We start from the raw sequence: 24,749 nt of genomic DNA, 5'->3' as shown, positions 1-24,749 counted from the left end.
GGTGCCCCATCTGTGGATTTTTGACTGGGGGTGGGGTCAGTGCCCCAACCCCAAGGTTGTTCAAGGGTCAGCTGTATTTGTTAGTAAATTTTGAAAGAGATTGGTTGTGAGAGAGAGTTGGGGAAGGGGATTGCAGCTGCCTGCTATTATGATTAACTTTACACTTGGAAATCTCAGAATACTCTGCAATGTTCTCATTTACTCATTTCCACATAGTATTATTAGAGAACTGTATTGGAGTGACATATTTTTAGCTTAATTAAGTATATTGTGGTTATTTTTGAATATTTTATTTTTATTCTAAAGACAGTAGTCATTGTAGATGATTTGAAAGATTTAAAAAAGTATAAAGATAAAACTCTCTTGTAATATTACTACTCAGTTTATTTATAATTATGTGTGCATTTATCTTGCATGCATATATGTATTTTATTTTAGAGATGAACATAGGTAGCTTATAGTTGTATATAAACACAAGTATAGATTCCTATAAGCACCACCACAAATAGGATTAATAACAATTCTGTTGCTCCAAGAAATTCCTACATGTTATCCCTTTGTTGTCATATTCTCCATTCCCTCCTAACCACTGGCAACCACAGTTTTATTTTCTGTCGCTGTAGTTTTGTCTTTCTGAGAGTGTCATAAATGGACTCATGGTATTTTTAACATTTTGAGACTGGCTTCTTAGAATCAATACTTTATCACTTCTCAGAACTTTGGATCCCACCGTATAGGTTGTTTTACCCTTTCCCTTTATGTTGTTGTCATCTCATATATACATAACAAATCTCTATCATATAATATTATTTTTACATTTAGCTGTCAGACATAAAATAACTAGGGTATAAGAATGGATTGTATTTATAAATAGTTATATTTATTTAGGTCATTATCAATTCTTTAACTTTAGGAAAGGATTTTTATACAAAAATATAAGAAAATTCAGAATATTCTAAATTTCAAATGCCCACTAAAGGGTATTTTCATTGTATGTAGCTGTGTGGGTTGACATTTCTTTCAGCACTTTAAAAGTGTTTTCTTCTGGGGCACCTGGGTGGCTCAGTCAGTTGGGCGTCTGGCTCTTGATTTTGGCTCAGGTCATGATCTCAGAGTCATGGGATCGAGCTTTGTGTTGGGCTCTGCCCTCAGTACGGAGTTGGCTTATCCCTCTCCTCTTCCTTGCCCCACTTGCACATGCTCTCGCAAATTCTGTCACTCTCAAAGGAAGAAAGAAAATCTTAAAAAAATTTTTTTCTTTCTTTTGGCATCCAAGATTTCTGATGAGAAACCTGCAGTGATAAGTAATATGTCATTTTTCTCTGGCTGTTTTAAAGATTTTTTCTTTGTCTTTAGTTTTCAGCAATTTCATCATGAGTATCTTGGTTTGGATGTCTTTAGATTTATCCTATTTGGGAATTTGCTTAGCTTGTATTTAGCCGATATGTATCTTTTTTTCAAATTTGGAAAGTTTTCGGCCATTATTTCTTTTAAGTTCTTTTTCCACACTACAGTTTTTCTGTCCTTTTGGGACTCTGCTTACATGAATGTTATTCTTTTTGATATTGTCATGTGGGTTTCTGAGGCACTGTTCATTTTCTTTTTTTGAGATTTATTTTTGAGATTTATTTTAGAGAGAGAGAGCATGAGTGGGAGGGGCAGAGAGAGAGAATCTCAAGCAGATTCTGCACGAAGCATGGAGCCCAATGTGTGATCACAACCTGAGCTGAAACTAAGAGCTGGGGCTCAACCGACAGTGCCACCCAGGTATCCCTCACTTTTTTTTAAATATTTTTTTTCTCTTGTTCAGATTAGGTAGTTTCTATTACTCTATTTTCACAATTCTTTCCTCTCTATCTCTGTTTTGCTCTTGAACCCATGACTTGAGTTTTCTTTAGTTTATTACCATTTTTTTTAAAGATTTTATTTATTTGAGAGAGAGAGAGAGACAGAGATAGCAACAGAGCACAAACGGGGAGGGGAGGGAGAAGCAGCCTCCACACTGAGCAGGGAGCCTGATGCGGGGCTCGATCCCAGGACCCTGGGATTATGAACTGAGTTGAAGGCAGATGCTTAACTGACTGAGCTACCCAGGTGCCCCACCTTTTTTTTTAATTGTAAAATATACATAACATAAAATTCACTTTGACCATTTTTAAGTGCATAGTTTATTGGCATTAATAGCTTCCACTTATTATAGAGCCACTGTCATCTCAAAGACTATTTCAGGGGCGCCTGGGTGGCTTAGTCAGTTAAGTTTCTGCCTTCAGCTCAGGTCATGATCCCAGGGTCCTGGGATCAAGCCCCATGTCTGGCTCCCTGCTTAGCAGGGAGTCTGCTTCTCCTGCCCCTCTCCCTGTTCATACTCTCTCTCAAATAAATAAATAAAACCTTAAAATAAAAAAGACCATTTCAATTTCATCATCCAGACTAAACTATGTACCTGTTAAATAATAACTACCCATTATCCCATGACCCCAGCCCCTGGTAACCATTCATTGATTTTTTTTGCTTTTTCTTTTTTGGTGTTTTAATTTTTCAGTTCTAAAATTTCAGTCTGGTTCTTGATTCTGTCTTTTTTTGTTGCGACTTTGTCTATTAGTGTTTTTTTTTTTTTAAGAGTTACTTATTTTAGAGAAAGAGCACAAGAGTGATGGACAGAGGGAAAGAGAGAAAGAGAATCTCCAGCAGACTCTGTGCAAAGCCTGATGTAGGGCTCGATCTCATGACCCTGAGATCATGACCTGAGCTGAAATCAAGAGTTGGACGCTTAACTGAGCCACCCAGGTGCCCCAGTATCTGCCATTTTAATCATTATTAAGTTTATAGTTCAGAGGCATTAAGTATATTCATATTGTGCAAAGATCACCACCATCTCCAGAATTTTCTACCTTATTCTTTGTAAAGTCTGCATAGAATTCCATAGTATAATGTGTATTAATAAATCACTTAATCATTTCTCTGTAGAGGGACTTTTTTCTAATATTTCATTGTTGAAAATAATGTGGCAACGGATGTCCATCCTGTGTTTTAAAGGCACAGGAACAATTCTAGAGGTTAGGAGATTTGTAAAGAAGATGTGTGTGGGGGTGCCTGGGTGGTTCAGTTGCTTAAGTGTCTGCTTTGTGCTCAGGTCATGATCCCAGGGTCCTAGGATCGAGTTGCACATCAGGCTCCCCACACAGCGGGGAATCTGCTTCTCCCTCTACCCCTCGCCCCTGCTCATGCTTTCTCTCTCTCTCTCTATCTCAAATAAATAAATAAAATCTTTTTTAAAAAAGGTGTGTGTATTTAAGATAAAAAACCTTTACTATATTATCATTTGTTGCCATTTCCTTTTTAAAAAGTTATATTAAAAATGTATGTTAGGGGGCGCCTGGGTGGCTCAGTTGGTTGGGCGACTGCCTTCAGCTCAGGTCATGACCCTGGAGTCCCGGGATCGAGTCCCGCATCGGGGTCCCTGCTCGGCGGGGAGTCTGCTTCTCCCTCTGACCCTCTTCCCTCTCGTGCTCTCTATCTCTCATTCTCTCTCTCTCTCAAATAAATAAATAAAAAATCTTAAAAAAAAATGTATGTTAGAGGCACCTGGATGGCTTAATCGTTAAGCGTCTGGCTTCAGCTCAGGTCATGATTCCAGGGTTCTGGGACTGAGCCCTGCATCCGGCTCCCTGCTCGGCGGGAAGCCTTCTTCTTCTTCCCCTGCTTATGTTCTGGCTCTCGCTATCTCTCTCTCTCTCTGTCAAATAAATAAATGAAAATATTTTTTTTTTTTTTAAGATTTTATTTATTTGACAGAGACACAGGGAGAGAGGGAACACAAGCAGGGGGAGTGGGAGAGGGAGAAGCAGGCTTCCCTGCAGAGCAGGGAGCCCGATGGCGGGGCTCGATCCCAGGACCCTGGGATCATGACCTGAGCCGAAGGCAGACGCTTAACCATCTGAGCCACCCAGGCGCCCCATATAAATAAAAATCTTAAAGAAAAAAAAATATGTTGTATATTAAATGTACATATAATTTATCAAGGCTTAAAATTTTATTTTCTGCTTATTAAAGTGATACATGATTTAAGAATTTGAATATTGTAAACTACTTATGATTGTGATTGTATATATCAATTCTTATGTATATACATGTGCAATTTAGATATATATAATTGGTCTATTCTTGGTTGCAAGAGGTATGTTTCAGGTCTGTGGATCCTTTAAGAAAATGAGCAACTAATCTTTAAATAATTCTAAAATAGCATTTGTAAACATTTCATCAGTTAAGCATTTAGAGATACACATTTGAGTGTATCCAGTTTCTATATCTAGGAAAGCAATTTACTAGATTGCTTATAACTAATTTATATGTATTATGCCTTTTCCTGTCCTTTAGAAAGAGATGGCATGTATGTGTTTAGTAAAATGTTCATTCAAAAAGATGAATAACTCCTGTATAGTACATGATCCAGGAATACTAAATTTTCATATTTGTTAGATATTTTTTAATTGGTTTCCTATTTGTTGGTATGTTAGATTATCTGGGATTAATATAACATGATGCTATAAATTAGGTTGAAAACTAAGAACTATGAAAATTTAGTTAGGAATTATTTTTTAGTGACAATTTTTTTAAGCTTTTATTTTTTCAGGTAATCTCTACACCCAGTGTGGGATTTGAAACTCACAACCCTGAGATCAAGAGTTTTATGCTTTACTAACTGAGTCAGCCAAGTGCCCCTATGTTTTATTTTATTTTATTTTTATTAGAGAGAGGGAGAGAGAAGGGAGGGGCTGAGGGAGCAGGAGAGAGAGAAATCTAAGCAGGCTCCACGCACAGCACAGAGCCCAACATGGGGCTCAGTCTCACAACCCTGAGATAATGACCTAATCCGAAATGAAGAATAAAACGCTTAACCGAATGAGCCACCCAGGCGCCCCTAGGTGTCCCTATTTTTTAGTGACATTTTAAGTTAGATCTTTCTGGCCTCTACCTATATTATCTTGTGTAATGTATTAAATGTTATACTAAAATACAATTACATACAATCTTACTACTATACATTAATTGTAGTTTGGAAAAAAAATCACAGAATTTAGATTTTGATACTGTCTTCCGTGATCAAAAAGTTAATGGGATATCTCTAAGGGAATAAGTATTTTAATTACAATTAAGACTGAACTGACTGGTCTTGCTTTTAAGTTATTCTTTAAATAGAAGTACTTTTTGATTTTTGGTTACTTCTACAAGATACACTCTCTTAAGAAATTTTAAATACTTAAATTGTATTTTCTCTCAGTATATATCCATGACAGTCATTATTGGACAGTGATGAATACAATGACTACTAGTATAGTTGGGTGCCACTGCCTAAGGGGCCAGAATTGATTTTGCACCCTTAGTGCAAATGTCAACACAGTAAAAATACAAATAATGTCTTAGTATTATGGCAAAAATAGCTTTCACTTTGGTAACTCCTGAAAGGGTCATGGGACCCCTAAGGAACAACTATTTCTGGGGTTTTCTTCTTTTTTAAATGTTTCTTATATGGTTGCAGATCTTTACAGGCTGAGTAATCTTTGCTTTCTGTCTTTATTTCATAGATATTTTAAAGCTAGATACCAGTTGGCTCTTCAACTTTTTATCAGTATATATGATTTTGGGGATTTCTTTGGATTGATTTTTGTCTTTTTGGTTTCTGGCACTTTGCCTCCTGATTAAAGTCAGGGTTATGAGGTTTTTATTTTTACCTTAAATAATTGAAGAAACCCTTTATTTGTTGTAAGTTTTATAATTTACAAGTTCATATTTGCTATAGATTTTAGGAAGCACTGAAAATATTTGCCTTGAGTAACATCATAGATTTTTTTTGAATTTTATTTATTTTTTATCATAGATTTTATTATAAATGTTTCTGGTTTTCCAAACTTATAACAAATTTATACATTATGTTGGAGTATTAAACTTGGTGATAAAAGTGTAGTTTAATTGTTCCAGACTTATAAAGAATCATGGGAACACGTTTTCCTCCTTCATAAGTTCATGTGTAAGGGTAAATACAGCATTCTGTACATTCACATTGAAAGGGAGACATTATCTACTTATTCCAAATGACTTTCCATTTTAAGTCTGGATAGCTTAATTTTCTTCTTAGCTGTTATGAAAAGAAGTCATGAAAGAAGTCATTTTAAGGTGATAGCTTTTCACAATTGAATATGATTTTGTTTGAAGCTGTTTTCACAGCAGTGACTAAAAATCTATACTCTGTATTTGGTAATAGATTTTGATTTTATTTTTTATTTTTAATAGGTTTTTATAGCTATCTGAACAGATTATTGCCATAAAAACATATAATGTAAATTTAACACTCAAGTGATACATTCTGTGAATTCCTTTTTTTTCTTTTTTTTACCCTAGAAGTTTGCACTTCTTAATCCTCTTCAGGTATTTTCTCCCCCCTCCAGCCTCTTCCCACTCTGGTAACCAGCAGTTTCCTATATCTGTGAGGCTGTTTGTCTTTTATTTTGTTTTGATTTTTAGATTCCACATCATACAGTATTTGTCTTTTTCTGTCTGACTTAATTCACAGTGTAATACCTTCTAGGTCCATCCATGTTATCACAATTGACAAGATTTCAGTCTTTTTTGGGTGGGAGGGGTTAAAGATTATTTATTTATTTATTTTAGGGAGAGAGAAAGAGTGAGCCTGAGAGTGGGGTGGGGAGGGGAAGAATCTCAAGCAGACTCCACGTTGAGTGCGGAGCCTGCAGTCCTGACCCTGAGATCATGATCTGAGCTGAAATCACTCTGACCCTTAGCTGACTGAGCCATGGAGGCACCCCAAGATTTCATTCTTTTTATGGCTGTGTGATATTCCAGTGTGTATATGTGTGTGTGTATTTAATGTATTCACACACACACCCACATCCTTACACATATTCAGCTGTCAATGGACATTAGGTTGCTTCCATTTCTTGGCTATTGTAAATAATGCTGCAGTAAACATAGGCATGCATATATTTCTTTGGAGTTGTGTTCTCATTTTCTTTGGGTAAATACCCAGAAGTAGAATTGCTGAATTATATGGTATTTCTACTTTGAATTTTTTAAGGAACCTCCATACTTTAATTTTAATTCCAGTGTAGTTAATGTATTCATTTCAGGTATTTGTAGTGACCAACAATTCCATATATTACTCAGTGTTTATCAAGATTAAGTGTACTCTTAATCCCATTCACCTATTTTACCCATCCCCCACCCACTTCCTTTCTGGTAACCATCTGTTTGTTCTCTGTAGTTAAGTCTATTTTTTGGCTTCTCGCTTTTTTCCCCCCTTTCTTTTCTTTTTCATTTGTTTCTTAAATTCCACGTATCTGTGAAATCACACAGTATTTGTCTTTCTCTGATTAGCTTATTTTGCTTAGCATTATACTCTATCCATTTACGTTGTTGCCAATGGCAAGATTCCATTCTTTTTTATGGCTGAATAATATTCCATTGTGTTCATCTATATAGATAGAGATATAGATATAGATACACACATACACACGCCACATCTTTATCCATTCATCTATTGATGGATGCTTAGGTTGCCTCCGTAATTTGGCTATTGTAAATAATGCTGCAGTAAACATAGGGGTGTATATATTCCTTTGAATTTGTATTTTTGTAAGAGCTGCCATACTTTTTTTCAAAATGGCTGTATCAGTTTACATTTCTTTTTTTCCTTCCATTTACATTTCTTTTTCTTTTTTTTTTTAAGATTTTTATTTATTTATTTGACAGAGAGAGACACAGCGAGAGACACAGCAAGAGAGGGAACACAAGCAGGGGGCGTGGGAGAGGGAGAAGCAGGTTTTCCACTGAGCAGGGATCCCGATGCGGGGCTCAATCCCAGGACCCTGGGATCATGACCTGAGCCGAAGGCAGATGCTTAACCACTGAGCCACCCAGGTGCCCCTTCCATTTACATTTCTACTGACAGTGTACAAGGGTTCTTCTTTCTCTGTATCCTTGCCAACACTTGTTATTTTCTGTATTTTGGTAATAACAAATCTGACAGATAAGAGGTGATATATTGTGGTTTTGATTTGCATTTCCCTGATGATTGGTGGTGTTGACCATGTTTTCATGTGTCTGTTAGCCATCTGTATGTGTTCTTTCAAAAAGTATCTATTCATGTCTTCTGCCTATTTTTTAATTTTTTCTTTTTTCATATTAGGTCGTGTAAGACCTATATATATTTTAGATGTTAACTCTTTGTCAGATGTATGATTTGCAAATATCTTCTCCCATTTGGTAGGTTGCCTTTTCATTTTGTTGATGGTTTCCTTTGCTTTCCAAAAGCTTTTTAGTTTGATGTATATCCATTTATTTTACCTTTCGTTGCCCCTGTCTGAGGAGACTGACCCAAAAAAATATTGCTAAGACTGATGTCAAAGAGCTTACTGTCTATTTTTCTTCTAGTAGTTTCAGGTCTTACATTCAAGTCTTTAATGCATTTTGAATGTGGTATAAGATAGTGGTCCAGTTTAATTCTTTTACATATAGTTGTCCACTTTTCCCAACACCACTAATTGGTAAGTGTGAATCTTTAATAATACATTTTTTTATTTTTTTAGATTTTGTTTATTTATTTGAGAGAGAGAAAGCGAGCAAGCACGAGGGAGAGCATGAGCAGGGGAGAAGGGCAGAGAGAGAGGGAGAAGCAGGTTTTCTGCTGAGCAGGGATCCCGATGCGGGGCTCGATCCCAGTACCCTGGGATCATGACCTGAGTTGAAGGCAGACGCTTAACCGACTGAGCCACCAGGTGCCCTAATAAAACATTTCTAATGGCTGAGTTCAGTATATTTCTGAACTTAAAATTGATTCAGTTGCTTCATTTTATAGCAACTGATAGCATTTAAGAAACATTACTAAACTGGAGCACCTGGGTGACTCAAGTTGGTTAAGTGTCTGCCTTTGGCTCAGGTCATGATTGCGGCCGGGGTCCTGGGTTCTAGCCCCACATCGGGCTCCCTACTCAGTAGGGAGCCTGCTTGTTCCTCTCCCTCTGCCTGCTTCTCCTCCTGCTTGTGCTCTCTCTGTCAAATAAATAGTCTGAAAAAAAAAAAAAGAAACATTACTAATAAAGTATGCTGATGGCACATGAAATATGAATCAGAAATGCTAGGTATACCTACTGTAAGTTGATAATCTTGTTTTGATGGAGAAGTCAAGCCTATTTAATTTCTAGTTCCTGTCAAAGTAATTTCAGTGGGAATAATTAATTAACTTTACATAAATTTTGCAATGAATAAAAATGTTAAAAGTAGATGGATATGATTGTTTTTTAAATTTTTATTTATTTATTTTAAAAGATTTATTTTTTTGGAGAGAGAGGGCTCGAGCGTGAGCACATTCGAGTTGGGGGAGGAGCAGCAGGAGAGAATCTTCAAGCAGACTCCCCCCTGAGTGGGGAGCCCAGTGCAGGGCTTGATCCCAAGACCCATGAGATAATGACCTGAGCTGAAACCAAGAGTCGGACCCTTAACCGACTGAGCAACCTAGGCACCCCGATAAGATTCCATTTTAAAAGAAGAGTTGTTAATGTCTTAAAAAATCAGTTAGTTAGGAAATGCTCTTATGGAGAGAGAATGAGATCTAATTTTATTGTGTCTTTATCAAGTTTTCATTATCCTTTACACCAATTTGAGTTCTTAGTTTATGCCTCACTTGTAGTGAATTGTGAGCATCAAGTTTCAAAGTTTGGAGAGAACTTTTAATGATGTTTATGGTCGTTTTTGAGACCTATCACATTAATGACAGCAAATATTTTCCACATCTAAGTACTTTTTTCTTTGTGTAGTCAGTCCTCACTTTGCTTGAAGTTCTGTTGCCACAGTTTTGTTAAGTAATACCAATCCCCTAACAACACATTTCAGATGTCATTTACTGTGGTATGTGAACTCTCAGTTATTGTGTAGTGCATAAACTTCTATGCTAGCTCTTCAGTTCAGTATGGACAGTTCCAGTTCAATGGACAATAGATGTCCATTATGGTCAGTGACTAGTCATGTTACTCCTCTCGAAGTCTGTTGGAGATTGGTCACTGTGTGTCTGTTATTCAGTTCTTGCATAGACAGCAAAGGATGTAGTTGTGTTACTTCCTTGTCTTCTAATGGTAAATCTGTGTGGCATTTTACAAAACTGGGTAATCAAAGTGGAGAGCTGACCAACCAAGATGGAAATGCAGCAAAGAAATGAAAAGTAACAGTAGATTTGAAAATTTGGATGTCATGGATGATTTGAAAACAGTGACAGGTAAGTGAAGATAGGATAAGAGCTAGGCCTGTAGGAAGGTATAGTATGAACTGTATTGAAAAAGTTGGAAGAATATAAAAAACAAGGTAAAATCTCTTTAACATCATTGAATTTAAATTGTAATAGGAACTCAATCAGTTTGGCTAACATTCATTAGTGTTGAAGTTATTTGCTGCATGAAAGAAAACTTAGTACAAGGAGACTGAAGAACTTTTTATTGCCAGTGAAGGATGGTTTCTTTTCAGAATCAGCAGGGATTAAGCTGCTAGAGCAAATAGGGATGATGTGCAAACTTCACACCCAGATTCCAAAGATGAATTGAGCGAGTAATTATGATCATCAACAATTTAATATGGGATAGGTCTGTTTCGGAATGCAAGCCCATCAGTAACAATGTGATGAAAGATAACAGTGGTCTAAAGGGAACATTATTCAAAGGAAGCCCAAGGAACTTACAGTAAAGGTGAATTTATCAGCATGAATGAGGAAAGTCATTATGATAGAAAGGATGAAGACGTTCCAGGGGAAGTGACTCCACCAAAAATTCCACATTAAAGAAATTCTTGGAAATACTTGACAAGACTGAAAGGACAAAGGGGTAAAATGTTGTAAGCTGAACCAAACTTCGAACAGATGAAGAGAGTTTGCCAAGGCATAGAAAACATCCTTATTCTGTGTCATAACTTATATGAGAAAAATGAGAAGGCAAGAACTGCCTACTCTTGGTAAGTATTTTTAGAAAAAAATAGAACACTGATTTTCAATGTTTCTTCTGTTTTAAATTATAAAATAGTAAATATTAATCACAGAATACTTACCATTTTCCTATGCATTTATAATTGACAGTTAAAAAGTCTTAAATGTTTTTAAATGTTATTATAGAAATTTTAAAGTTCACAGAACAATTGTGGTTTTTTTTCCTGTTTGATTAGTGAGATTGCTCAGTTTCAGCTTGCAGGGTCTTTTTCATGGTTCTGTGCTGCAGTTCAAAGTGAGTACTGCCTTTATAAATGTTTTTTCCATAACAGATTTGTTACATTTACTAACTTGAAAAAATGACTAAAAAGATCATTGGTATGAACAAATTTGAAAGTATAAGTAAGGGATGTTTAAATTGGAATAATAATAGGGAAAGACAAGCATTACCATTTGGGGTTGAAGGAAAGAGATTAGACATTTAATTTCGAGTGGTCTGTTGCAAGCATAAAAAGCATTTTGAAGTTTCTGCTTAATCTTTGAGATTCTTGTAATTTTTGTTTTTATTTTAAAGATCTTATTTATTTGAGAGAGAGTGAGAGAGTATGTGCATGCACAGAGGGGGCAGGAGAGGGACAAGCGGACTCTATGCTGAGCGCAGAGCCCGATGTGGGCCAGATCCCAGGATCCTGAGATGATGACCTGAGCCAAAACCAAGAGTTGGACACTCAACTGACTGAGCTACCCAGGCACACTTATTCTTGTAATTTTTAAGGTTACACTCTTTGGATGTTCAAGTTTTTGTTATAAAAAGGCTTTAAATTACTTATTTTTATTTTTTTAAAGCTTTTATTTTCTTATTTGAGACAGAGAGAGAGAAAGAGAGCATGCACAAGTTGTGGGGAGGGGCAGAGGGAGAGGGAGAAGCAGACTCCCCTCTGAGCAGGGAGCCTGATGTGAGGCTGTATCCCAGGACCTGGAGATCATGACCTGAGCCGAAGGTAGTCGCTCAACCAACTGAGCCACCCAGGCACCCCAGTAAACAGAATCTTTATTGATCCAGGATCCAAGAAATTTCTAATTGTAATTTTTTTTCTTTTCAGGTGGGTGTGGGTGGTAATGCTTACCAATTCACTGTATATTTGGATTTTGTTTTCCTCCTTCCAGGGTTAGGGAACTTGAGTGTTTTGTTTTAAAACTAAAAATGTACTTTATTCCCAGTGCTTGACTTTTGGAATTCAGGGGGCTGAGTCATTTGCCTAGAAGCTTTCCTTTTATTCTAAGCAGTGGATATATTTTTACAAATGAAATGTTGTAGTGAACCCTGATTTTTAAAGCAAGGGAAGATAACTTTTAGTAGTGTGATAAAAATAGCTTGCATTTATTGTGTATTTATAGTTTGCTAAGCACCATGCTTAGTACTTTCATTTAATCATCCTGGCAATCCTGGGAAGTAGGTATCGCTATTTTTATATGTTACGGATGAGGAAATTTAAGGCTAAAAGTTGCATAGCTGGTAAGTGGCAGAGTTGGATTCAAACTCAGGTGATCTGAGACTGGAGCCCATGCTCTTAAACTAATTTGTTGTCATACTTCTTAAAGTTATAACATTTATTTTATAAGTTTATGTATATAACAGTTACATGTTTTGAAGTTAATGGGTAGAACCCATGAGACTGTTTTGACAATTAAAAATGAACTGGTATTTTTTTTGTCTATGAGACTATTTTGACAATTAAAAATGAACTGTTATATTTTGTCTTAAATCAGTATCCATACTTGTTTATTTTAAAAATCTTTACTTTTGGTTTCATAATATTGAGAAAGTCCCTGCGTATACATAATAGTTATTACAGACTCTTAAAAATTAAATTGGGTTGGCTTTTAAATTCAGTTAAATCTTTATGAAACTTGAGGGATGACTAGTAAGACATTAATTTCATAGCTAAATTTGTAACTGCTTATACTCATTTCTTATTTATAAATGTCTAAAAGGTTGGAGAAGAAGCACTCAGACACATTTAGTAAAACCATTATATTATCACCAAACTACGTGTTACTTACAAATTTTTGTCACCCAGTTGTTGAGATTATAGGCCACACAGGTGTTCTGGAGTCTTGCCTGTCATTTAATTGAGAGCATTGTTAGTGTTACCTGCTTGCACATTGTTGAGCAGCCACACAATGCAGTAGTTTTTAATATTTTCATAGTTGTGCAACCACAGTTTTAGAACATTTTCATCACATGAGAAAGAAGTCCTGTACCCAGGTCTACTACAAAGTTATAATAAAAAAGTATGGTACTGGCACAGAAATAGAAACATAGATCAGTGGAGCAGGATAGAGAGCCCAGAAATAAGCCCATGCTTCTATGGTCAATTAATCTACGACAAAGGAGGCAGAAGGGAAAAACCAGTCTCTTCAATAAGTGGTAGGAAAACTGGACAGCTACATACAAAAAATGAAACTGGACCACTTTCTTATACCATACACAAAAAATAATTTCAAAATGCATTAAGGACCTGAATGTGAGACCTGAAACCATAAAACTCCTAGAAGAAAATATAAACAGTAATCTCTTTGACTTTGACCTTAGCAGCATTTTTCTGGATGTGTCTCTTCAGGCAAGGGAAATAAAAGCAAAAATAAAATACACCAAAATGAAAGGTTTTTGCACAGTGAAGAAACCAACAAAATGAAAAGGCAACCTAATGAATGGGAGAAGGTATTTGCAAATGATAAACCTGATAAAAGGGTTAATATCTCAGATATGTAATGAACTTACACAACAACATGAAAAAGAACCAAATAATTCGATTAAAAATGGATAGAGGGCCTGAACATACATTTTTCCAAAGAAGACATACAAATGGCTAACCAGACCCGTGAAAAGATGTGCAATATCACTAATCATCATGGAGATAGAAATCAAGATCACAATGAGAAATCACCTCACATCTGTCAGAATGGCTGAAGTAAAGAACACAAGAAACGAGTGCTGGTGAGGTTGTGGAGAAAAAAGAACCCTTGTTCACCTTTGGGAATGTAAATTGGTATAGCCACGGGAAATCATCTGTATAGAGGTTCCTCAAAAAATTAAAAGTAGAAATACCATGTGATCCAGTAATTCCACTACTGGGTCTTTACCCAGAGAAAATGAAAACACTAATTTGAGAAGATAAGTGCACCCTTGTTTATTGTATTATTTACAGGAGCAACCTTAATGTCCATGGCTAGATGAATGGATAAAGAAAATGTATATATACGCAATGGAATATTACTCAGCCATAGAAAAGAATGAGATTTTGCCATTTGTGACAACATGGATGACCCTAGAGAGTATTATGCTAAGTGAAATAAGTCAGAAAAAGACAAAAACAAAATGATTTCACTTGTATGTGGAATCTCATAAAACAAATGAACAAGCAAAAAGAACCAGAGCCATAAGTACAGAGAACAAACTGGTGGTTGTCGGAGGGGGTGGTGGTGGGCAAAAAGCAGTCAAGGGGAATAGGAGGTACAGGCTTCCAGTAATGAATAAGTCATGGGGATGAAAAGTACAGCATAGGGAATATAGTCAGTGGTATTTCAATAGTGTCATATTAGTGACATATGGTAGCAACACTTCTGGTGAGCATAGCATAATGTATAACATACAGAGTTGTTGAATCACTGTGTTGTACACCTGAAAATAAAATAACATTGTGTGTCAACTATACTTCAATTAAAAAAAAAAACAATTCCTACTCGTTAGCAATCCTCTTGTCTTTCTCTCCAGCTTTAGGCAGACAAATCCATTTTGTCCCTATGGTTTTGAAATGTTTATCAGTCTCAAAAAAAAGGGACTTGGTGGATGATATTGTATATTGTAGTAAACAAACTTGTTAGTTGTTTGGCATCAGTGGCAGTATTTTTAGTCTTTGTTTTTTGTTTGCTGTATGGGAGGGAGGGAAGGAGAGGTAAGAAACCAAAGGTTTTGAGCCATAGAGAAGAAAATCGTAGAATTTTTGCCAAACAGGTGTCTTCTGAAGTGTCTTCTCATGTTCTTCCCATCTAGGTTTTTTCATTTCTTGAGTCATAATCAGTTGCTACTGTTTCTTGTGCCCAGTACAGTTTTAATTAAAGTATTTCATTTCCATTTTGTTAAATATTTTTCATAATAAAATTTGTGTGTTGTAAGTTTTTTTTTCTTTTTTTGAACATGAAAATCATTGATCTTTTGTGTCCCATCTTGCAGAGAAGTGTGATATCAGCCTGATTCTTGTTTCTTACAGAACACAGAAACTGTTAGGAGACTAAATCACAATACTATATTATCCCTTCGGTTTTATAATCAGCTCACAAAGTGAAATGGTACATAATCCAAATTACCTTAGAAAATCTAAGTTACCCATAAAGTATAGACATGTCACCATGGGTAATGTCACTACTATGTTTTATCTTTTCTTATATCATTGAACAAGATTGTAGTTTGGTTGTGCATGCAAAGTGTACAGGAGTAGTAGTGTACAAAATGTATCTTATCTTTAAACACTTGGATCCCCCTCGGTGCAGACAAGTACTTTCATTGTTTGGCTTGCTGAGTCATATGTCCCATTTCTGTTTTATTTTGGGGCATAACTCGTTGGGTAGTTGGTAGGTGGAGTGGCCTTTACTATTTCTTTCCTTTCTTTTTCATGTTTATATAGTTGAGTTCAGTTATGTTAAATGTGTTTTATGAGTCATCTACACTATAATTCTTTTTACTCCTCTGCTCTTTTCTTTTGGAATTCTGAAATTTCATCAGGATGTATCTTTTTTCCATCTCCTCTGGTATTTGGTAGGCCCATTCAATCTCAAATATTTGTATTTTTTGTTCGGGAAAATTTTCTTCTATTATTTCGCCTTTCCATTCTCCCTTTTGGGGATGCCTTTGAGTTTGCTCTTAGACCTACTGCTTCAGTCTTCCCATGTCATCATATAGGCTGTCTTTTCTAGCTCTTTGACTTTATGTTGATTTTGAAACAGAACTTTATCACTAGGCTTTCCAATAAAATTTAAATTTTGCAGTCATTTTGTTTCCAGATATTCCCTCGTCTCCTTTTCATGGTTGTTTTTAGTTTTTTTTTTTTGCGTCGTAGAAGTTTCCTTTCTGTAAATTAAGTTTCTTTCTAGAGTGGTTGTTCTGTTTATTCACCTGAGCCTTCTCCTTCACAAGTTATTTCAGAAACCTGGGATCATTGGTTGTGTCTTCACATTTATACATATCAGATACTATTGATTACTACAGCCGGCTGTTGTCTTTCCTCTGTAGTTGCATAAGTATCTAGGTAGTTCTTTTTTTCTGTAAAGTTTCTCCCTTGAACGGGGAGACACACTCTGGGTTTTATTGGGCAAGGTTTATCAAAAGCAGCCTTCTTTGTGTTCTTGCCTCATTGATGAGTAGTAAGAAGAAAAACAAGAGGCTGGAATGCTCACATTTGCCAAAAGGAGACTTTACAGACTAAAGTGGACCATGCGAGTGTGTTTAGCTTTTGGGTAGAGTTGCCTTTGCTGTAGTTCCCCCCTCACCCTGGTCTCTGTTAGTTTTTTTTTATATATATCCCTTTGTAAAAAAAAAAAAAATTTCTACACCCAACATGGGGCTGGAACTCACAACCCGGAGATCAAGAGTTGCATGCTTCACCCCTGAGTGAGCCCCACCCCTTGCATCTCTGTCTTAAAGATCCAAAATTACCTCAGACTTGGCTCTGCTTCTGTCTTAGGCCCTAACATACTGAAATAGGAGCATCCCTGTAACATGGCTAACTCATTTGCAGAGCAGCAGATTTCTGGCTAAGCAAAACCTATTTGATGCTGACTTAAGTAGTTATCAGTGTTATTAGTAAGTGTGGCTGTCATTATTACTATTATTATAACTGTACACGACTGTATATATCTTGTGACTTAAAAGTAATTTAAAAACAAGTTTTTGATATGAGGGCATGTATTTATCTATTTTTGGTTTGGGGGTTTTCACGTGAGGATTTCTTTTATTCTAAATTATATTTTACTCTGTTTGGCAGCGTTTTGTTTATGTTGTGAATTTGTATACTTTGTGTTGAAAATTACAGCTTTGGGGGAGTGAGGAGGGATACCAGAAAATATGATAGAATGTGACAATAATGTTATTTTTCTCTTTCCTTTTTTGCTTTTTCAGTTTGAGCAGAAAACTGGTGCAGTTTTTGATGAAATTGTAGAGAACTGTAAGTACCACTTTAGAAAAAAACCAGTCATGTCTTTAGATAGATAATAATTGAGTCTAGATAGAGCATTTATCTGGAACAGTGTTTAGTTAGGGCCTGTTAATATGATGGTACAGTTTGATTTAGTTTAGATCTCATCATCCTGTTAGTATCTTCAGCAGGTTAATCTTAATTATAAGAGTTATACTTTTTTTTAGTAAGCATTTTATTCTCACTGTTATTAATGTTGAAATATTGCCATGCTTTGTGTATGTATGAATCATATAGAAGCTTATACTTACTATTCAGTAAAGGTTTCTACTTTGTTTTCAGGGTCTCTTAATTTTCTTTTTATATTCTGTGTTACATGATTCTCTTAAAAAAAAAAACAACCCAACTTTGTATTTTAGGATTATAAAAGTAATACATTCAATTTTACAATACAAAAATGAAAAAAGCAGAAAATGAAAGCCTTTGTCTTTATTATTCTCTAAGAATAATCAGTTTTAAAAGTTTAAATATATCTTTCCAGACTTTTTTTCTGTGACTATATGTAGATCTATATATGATGGATGGGAATTTTTATATGTCTGTAGGGATCATATGGTACTGTTCTTGCTTTTTTCATTCAACTGCTTGAACGTCTTTCTATGTCAGTGGATTTTGGCCTATTTCATCCTTTCTGATGGCTACTTGGTATTTTATTGTATGGCTGTATTATAATTTAACCAACTTACTCTTTTATGTATGTGTGTATTATTTTTAGTTTTTCATTATTACAAACAATATTGAGTATATGTATTCCTATACACATTTTTGTCTACTCGTTGAAGTAGACAAAGGGAGTGTATCTTTTTCTGTAGAATAAATTCTAAGAATAGAACTGATGAATCAAAGGATGTTTATGTTCTTACAAAGGATAAATTTTGTTATCTAGAGTTACTGAGTCAAGAATATGCTTTTTTTTTTTTTAAGGTAACTTCCATTAGTAGGATCTGTGAGTACCATCTTTCTCTTTGGAATTAGTTTGTTAATATTTTTGAGAGAGAACAATTTTTTTAGACTACATAGTGAGAGGTAACTAGCTCTCCTGATCTTTAGTGGTTTTGGAATAATCTGGAAGTTCATTCATGTCTAGTCTGGGCTTTGAGGGCACAAAAACTGGGACTGCCAGCTTGAGCACCTGTACATGCTCTCCCTGTTGCCATGCCTTCTTCATAGCATGGCAGCCTCAGGGTAATCAGACTTTTTTCATGGTGTCTCAGGCTCCAAGCAAGAGTAATTCAGTGAATAAGGCAGAAGCTGCATCTTTTCTGACCTCTGTTCAAAAGTCACACAACGTCACTTCCACGACATTCTTTTGACTACGAGGGAGTCAGTCACAAGCCTGCTCAGATTTAGGAGAAAAGGATATTCAGACCTCACTTCTTGATAGAAGGGTCAAAGTCACATTGTAGACCACCATGTAGATGGGAGATACTGTTGCAGCCATATTTGGAAAAAACAGTCTGCCTTCACAGCATATAATGCTGTCATAGGATATTTTATTATATATCAGAAGATGGCTTTAAAAAAATTCATCCTTGAGTCGAGACCAGAGGCCAAACTCGGGATCTGACAAGATGGCCGGGCTGCCCCGCAGGATTATCAAGGAAACCCAGCGTTTGCTGGCAGAACCAGTTCCTGGCATTAAAGCAGAACCAGATGAGAGCAACGCCCGTTATTTTCATGTGGTCATTGCTGGCCCCCAGGATTCCCCCTTTGAGGGAGGGACTTTTAAGCTTGAACTCTTCCTACCAGAATACCCGATGGCAGCCCCTAAAGTACGTTTCATGACCAAAATTTATCATCCTAATGTAGACAAGTTGGGAAGAATATGTTTAGATATTTTGAAAGATAAGTGGTCCCCAGCACTGCAGATCTGCACAGTTCTGCTATCGATCCAGGCTTTGTTAAGTGCTCCCAATCCAGATGATCCATTACCAAATGATGTAGCAGAGCAGTGGAAGACCAATGAAGCCCAAGCCATAGAAACAGCTAGAGCATGGACTAAGCTATATGCCATGAATAATATTTAAAATCGATCTGATCATCAAGTTCTCCTGTTCTCCTATTCTGCCAAGACTTCTTCCTTTTTTGTTTGCATTTAATGGACACAGTCTTACAGAATAAAAGCCCAGACATCTTCAGTCCTTTGGTGATTAAATACACATTAGCAAACCTATGTCTTGTCCTGATTCACTGTTGTAAAGCATGAGCAGAGGCTAGAAGTACCATCCGGATTGTTGTGAAACGTTTAAAAGCAGTGGCCCTTCTCTGCTTATTCATTTCCCCCATCATGGTTTGAGTATAAAGCACTGTGAATGAAGGTAGTTGTCAGGGTTAGCTGCAGGGGTGTGGTTGTTTTTCTTTATTACTTTTTTTGAGGGGGAGAGGTAGTTTTATTTTAATTTTATGGGCTCCTTTCCCCCTTTTTATGGTGCTCTAATTGCATTGGTTAAAAGCAGCTAACCAGTTCTTTAGAATATGCTCTCTAGCCAAGTCTAACTTTATTTAGACGCTGTATATGGACAAGCTTGATTGTTTGAACCAAAATAGGAACATTAAACAAACATCACAGCCCTCACTAATAACATTGTGACTTGCTGTCAAGTGTAGAATCCTTCCTTCAAGAAAAAGCTTGTGACCATTTTGTATGGCTTGTCTGGAAACTTCTGTAAATCTTATGTTTTAGTAAAATATTTTTTGTTATTCTAAAAAAAAATTCATCCTTTAGGTCTGTACTTGGATCTTCATAATATTAACTACTTCCTGTAATACAGAAACACAGACTGGTGAATCTGATCATACATGATTTTTTACAAGTAACGTTTTGTCTTTTCACTTAGTCTTTCCTTTTTTTTATTGCTTTTTTAAAAAAAGATTTTATTTATTTTATTGGAGAGAGAGAGCACGAAAGAGAGCACAAGTGGAGGGGAGGGGCAGAGGGAGAGGGAGAAACAGATGCCCTGCTGAGCAGGGAGCTTGATGGGGCGCTCCATCCCAGGACCGTGGGATCTTGACCTGAGCCAAAGGCAGACACTTAATCAGCTGAGCCACCCAGGCGCCCCAGTCTTTCATATCATTGTCCCTGTCCCTGCACCCCACCTACAGCTTCGTAGGTAGTCTTCCATGTTTTTCTCCAGTGCTTCTAAAATCATGTGCATAAATGTATACAGATATATATATGTAAGGGTTTTGAAGGTTTTTTACTTTTTGTTCAATAGGTAGGATCATCTTATACCTAAGATTTTTCTACCTAGCTTCTCTCATTCAGGAGTACTTCATGATATTCTTCCACCTCAACTGGGATAGCTCCAGTATAGTATAATATCCCATGGTTTAGATGTACAAGTCATCTTTTAACCTGTTAGGCATTGATATTATTTTAGTTTTTTTACCATGATAAATGATGATGCATTAAAAATCCCTTAAGAATGTCCTTATATGGAGTGCCTGGGTGGCTCAGTTGTTAAAGTGTCTGCCTTCGGCTCAGGTCATGATCCCAGGGTCCTGGGATCGAGCTCCGCATCGGGCTCCCTGCTCAGCGGGAAGCCGGCTTCTCCCTCTCCCACTCCCCCTGCTTGTGTTCCCTCTCTCGCTGTGTCTTTCTCTGTCAAATAAATAAATAAAATCTTAAAAAAAAAAAAAGTCCTTATATGGATTAAAAAAAAAGAATGTCCTTATATACTAGTAGTTTTATATGTATACAGAGATTACAACAAATGGGTATTGTTCAGTAAAGGGTATGTGTAATTTTAATAGATGTTGCTAGCCTACTTTTCAAAACTTGAATGCCTTACATTTCCATCAGAAATGTATAAGAATACCCCATCATCCCATACAATATATATTATTGTAGCTCTTCTTCAGGTTTGGCAATCTGATGGATATGAAATAGCACAGTGTTAACTTTATTCTGCATTTTCTTAACTCCTATTGAATTTGAATTTAAGCAGTTTTTAATAAGTTCAACATTTGGACTGGCTCCTTTGTATTGTCTAATTATAAATATTTGTTAAATGAATACTCTTTTCCCATTTCTTAAAGTTTTTTCATGACTGTAGGCTTTTTAAATCTTATTTTTAAAAATATTCTTTTTTTTTTAAGATTTTCTTTATTTGTCAGAGAGAGAGAGAGAGAGAGAGAAAACGAGGGGAGCAGCAGGCAGAGGGAGAAGCAGACTCCCCGCTGAGCAAGGAGCCCGATGCAGGATTTGATCCCCAGGACCCCGGGATCGTGACCTGAGCTGAAGGCAGACGCCCAACCGACTGAGCCACCCAGGCATCCCTAAATTTTATTTTTTTAAAAGATTTTATGTATTTAGAGAGAACGCACGTTTGCACATAAAAGCAGAGGCAGGGGCAAAGGGAGAGGGAGTGAGGGATTCTCAAGCAGACTCCACGCTGAGCATGGAGCCCTGATGATGTGGGGCTTGATCTCAGGACCCTGAGATCATGACCTTAGCTGAAATCAAGAGTCAGACGCTCAACTGACTGAGCCACCCAGGTGCATCAGGCTTTTTAAATTCTGTAATCGTTGTTGCTGAGGTGAGTTATAGTAGGCATGGTAAAGGATAAATCTGAAAGAAGATTCAGGTATAAAAAGATAAGACATTCACTCAGAAAATTTAACTTTTAAAATACGTGACCTAATGTTCTTTTAATAATGGAGTAGGGGTTTTTGATTTCCTTTGTTTCCTTTTGTTTGTGTCAGCTTTTCCTAACAAATGTATTTTTAAAAATATTTTATTTATTTATTTATCTATTCATTTATTTATGAGCTAGAGCACGCAAAAGAGAGAGGGAACACAAGCAGGGGGGAGGGTCAGAGGGAGAAGCAGGCTTCCCGCGGAGCAGGGAGCCCGATGTGGGGCTCGATCCCAGGACCCTGGGATCGTGACCTGAGCCGAAGGCAGATGCCTAGCGACTGAGCCACCCAGGCACCCCACCATCCAGTTTTTAAAAGATGTGCCACATCATGCCTTTCATGCCAATCCCTCAGTCCCATTTTGTTCTCTCCAAATAGCTATTCTGGATTTTGCTTATTTCCTCGATTTTCTTATACTTTTTACCACCTCTACATTATTAATCAAGATATTCTTTAGTTTTGCTTGTTTATGGACTTTGTATTGTTTTTGAATTATACTGTATATGTTACCACTTTCTTTTTATTATATATTCCTGATACTTGACTATACTGTTGCATGTAGCTCTCATTCATTTATCACTGATGTGTATTTATTCATTAAATACATTACAATTTTTATTTATTTTTAAAAAATTGTGGTAAAAACATGTAATATAAAATTTACCATCTTAATTCTTTTCTTTAAAGATTTATTTATTTAGTTAGTTAGTTAGGGAGAGAGAAAGAGAGCATGTGTGTGAGTGGCCGGGGGTGGCTGGGAGGGGCAGAGGGAGAGTGAGAGACAGAATCCTCAAGCAGGCTCCGCGCTGCGTGCAGAGCCGGAGGTGGGGCTTAGTCCCAGGACCCTGAGATCATGACCAGAGCTGAAACCAAGAGTCACCAAGAGTCGGCTCTTGGTGGCTGCTCAACCAAGCGAGCCACCCAGGCGCCCCTCATCTTAATTATTTTTAAATGTATAATTCAGTATTTTAAGACTGAGCCACCTAGGTGCCTTTAAAATAGCCCTTTCAAAAAGAACTTTTGTTCAAACCACAGTTGTAAATGTCCGTCAGTCTAGTTCTTTCAGTTGGGTTTGTTTGATCCCCACTCAAATATAAACATACTTAAAGATTGCCCACCTGTAATATTTGGGATCCAGTTTCTTTATTTTAGGACTCTGGAAGTCAAATTGTAGGAAGTACATTGCTATTTTAGGCAAGTGGTCTAAAATTATTATTCTTCATTTCTAATATTGAAAGGTCTTGTTACTCCACTCTACTCCATTAGCATAGCAGAAAATATTACAGGTCTCATTGTTACCACTGCAATAAATTTGATGACATAACCTGTGTCTCAGTGTAGTCATAGGTCATACTGTTTCTATTGCAACAACTTAGCTGTGCATTCCTGGCAGGTATGTAAAGGAATTAATGTGTTTGTTTCTCATAAAACTGTGGACACTGAATTTTGAATTTCACATAATTTTCCATGTGTCAGGAAATTTTCTTTTGTTTTTTTTTTAAACCATTTAAAAATGTGAAAAGCATTCTTAGTTCATAGGTTATACAGAAATACTCCCCCCAAAAAACAGGTGGCTTCTGGATTTGGCATGCAGACGCAGTTTACCTACTGTTGCTCCAGAGTATATATGGGAAGGTGATTGCTCAGGCCTAGGCTGTGTATGTTGTGTATATTCTCAACTTTATCAGAAATGCAAAATTTATTTTCCTAAGTAGTTTATCTATTTACACTTATACCACTGTGGTTAGAGTTTTTTTCACTGTGCATCTGGCCAACACGTGATATTATCAGACTTTTAAATTTTGTCAATATTGTAGGTATAACATGGAGTTAATATTTTTTAAAAATCTGCATTTCCATGATTAATAATTTAGTTGAATTTTTTCATGTTTATTAGCTGTTTCTGATTCCTCTTTGGCAAAATGTCTGTTTAGTTAAATCTGTTGCCCACTTGCTATTTGGTTGTTGGTCTTTTCTTAACTGAATTGTAGAAGCTCTCTAAATATCCTTAAGAAAAATTAATCACTTATAGTTATTGCAAATAACTTCTAATTCATGACTTGTCTTTTTAAAGTTTTTGCATAAGCAGAAGTTAATTTTAATATAGTTGAATCATAGTAAATGTTATGAGTCTTTTCCTTTATGTTTGCTTTTTAAAAAAAGTTTTCTTTGGGAAAAGCTTATCTAGGCTGAGATCAGAAAGACCTTGTATATTATTTCCTGAAATGTTCACTGATTTTATCTTTCACATGTAGCTCTTGAATTCTCTTAGATTTAATTGTTTTTATAGCTTGGGTTACAGATCTTACTTTGTTTTTTTCCATAATGCTAACAAATTGTCTCACCACCATTTATCAAGTAGTATTTCCTTTTCCTGGTGATCTAAACCTACTCTATAATGTGTATCTGGGCTTTTTTCCACATTTTCAGTTAGGCTATTTGTTTATTTCTGGGCCAGTACCATGTTGTTTTAATTAATTTGATGTACAATAAGTCTTGATAATCTGATAGTTCACATCCTAGAAAATTGTTCTTTAGGAATATTTTGCCTATTCTTGCCAGTGTTCATTTTAGAAATACTTCGCCAGGTTCCTAACAAAACAAAATAAAATAAGAAAATCTTGTTGGGAATTGATTCGAATTTTCCTGAGTCTATAGATCAACAGAGAATTTGTATGTATGTAATATTGAATCTTCTATCTATGAATTTGGTATGTCTTTCCATTTATTTAAATCTTTAATGCTTTTCAGTAACATTTTATGATCTATAAAGGATTTTCTTGTAAGCTTTTTATGTTTTAGCATTTAATGAAATTTATTTTTGGATGTAGGATAAGATTGGGGTTCACTTTTTTCCAGATGAGTATCTTATGCTA

At 36.2% G+C, this 24,749-nt stretch overlaps 1 protein-coding gene and 1 pseudogene across 2 annotated transcripts in view; both read left to right on the top strand.

Moving 5' to 3' along the window:
- The window catches only part of ZMYM4 (zinc finger MYM-type containing 4), a 125,512-nt gene that overhangs the window by 31,827 nt on the left and 68,936 nt on the right, over positions 1 to 24,749 (top strand). For both annotated transcript variants that reach the window (XM_028113779.1, XM_028113781.1), the window contains one exon: positions 17,160 to 17,205. In XM_028113779.1, the coding sequence (XP_027969580.1) occupies positions 17,160 to 17,205 (46 nt within the window). The remainder of the gene's footprint in view (positions 1 to 17,159; positions 17,206 to 24,749) is intronic.
- On the top strand, positions 18,797 to 19,262 carry LOC114217034 (ubiquitin-conjugating enzyme E2 N pseudogene; annotated as a pseudogene).

Source organism: Eumetopias jubatus, unplaced genomic scaffold (assembly GCF_037043125.1).
Source record: "Eumetopias jubatus isolate StellerSeaLion01/CBP00866 unplaced genomic scaffold, mEumJub1_p1.0 scaffold_4, whole genome shotgun sequence".
Lineage (NCBI taxonomy): Eukaryota > Metazoa > Chordata > Mammalia > Carnivora > Otariidae > Eumetopias > Eumetopias jubatus.
This window is presented reverse-complemented; position numbering and strand designations above follow the sequence as displayed.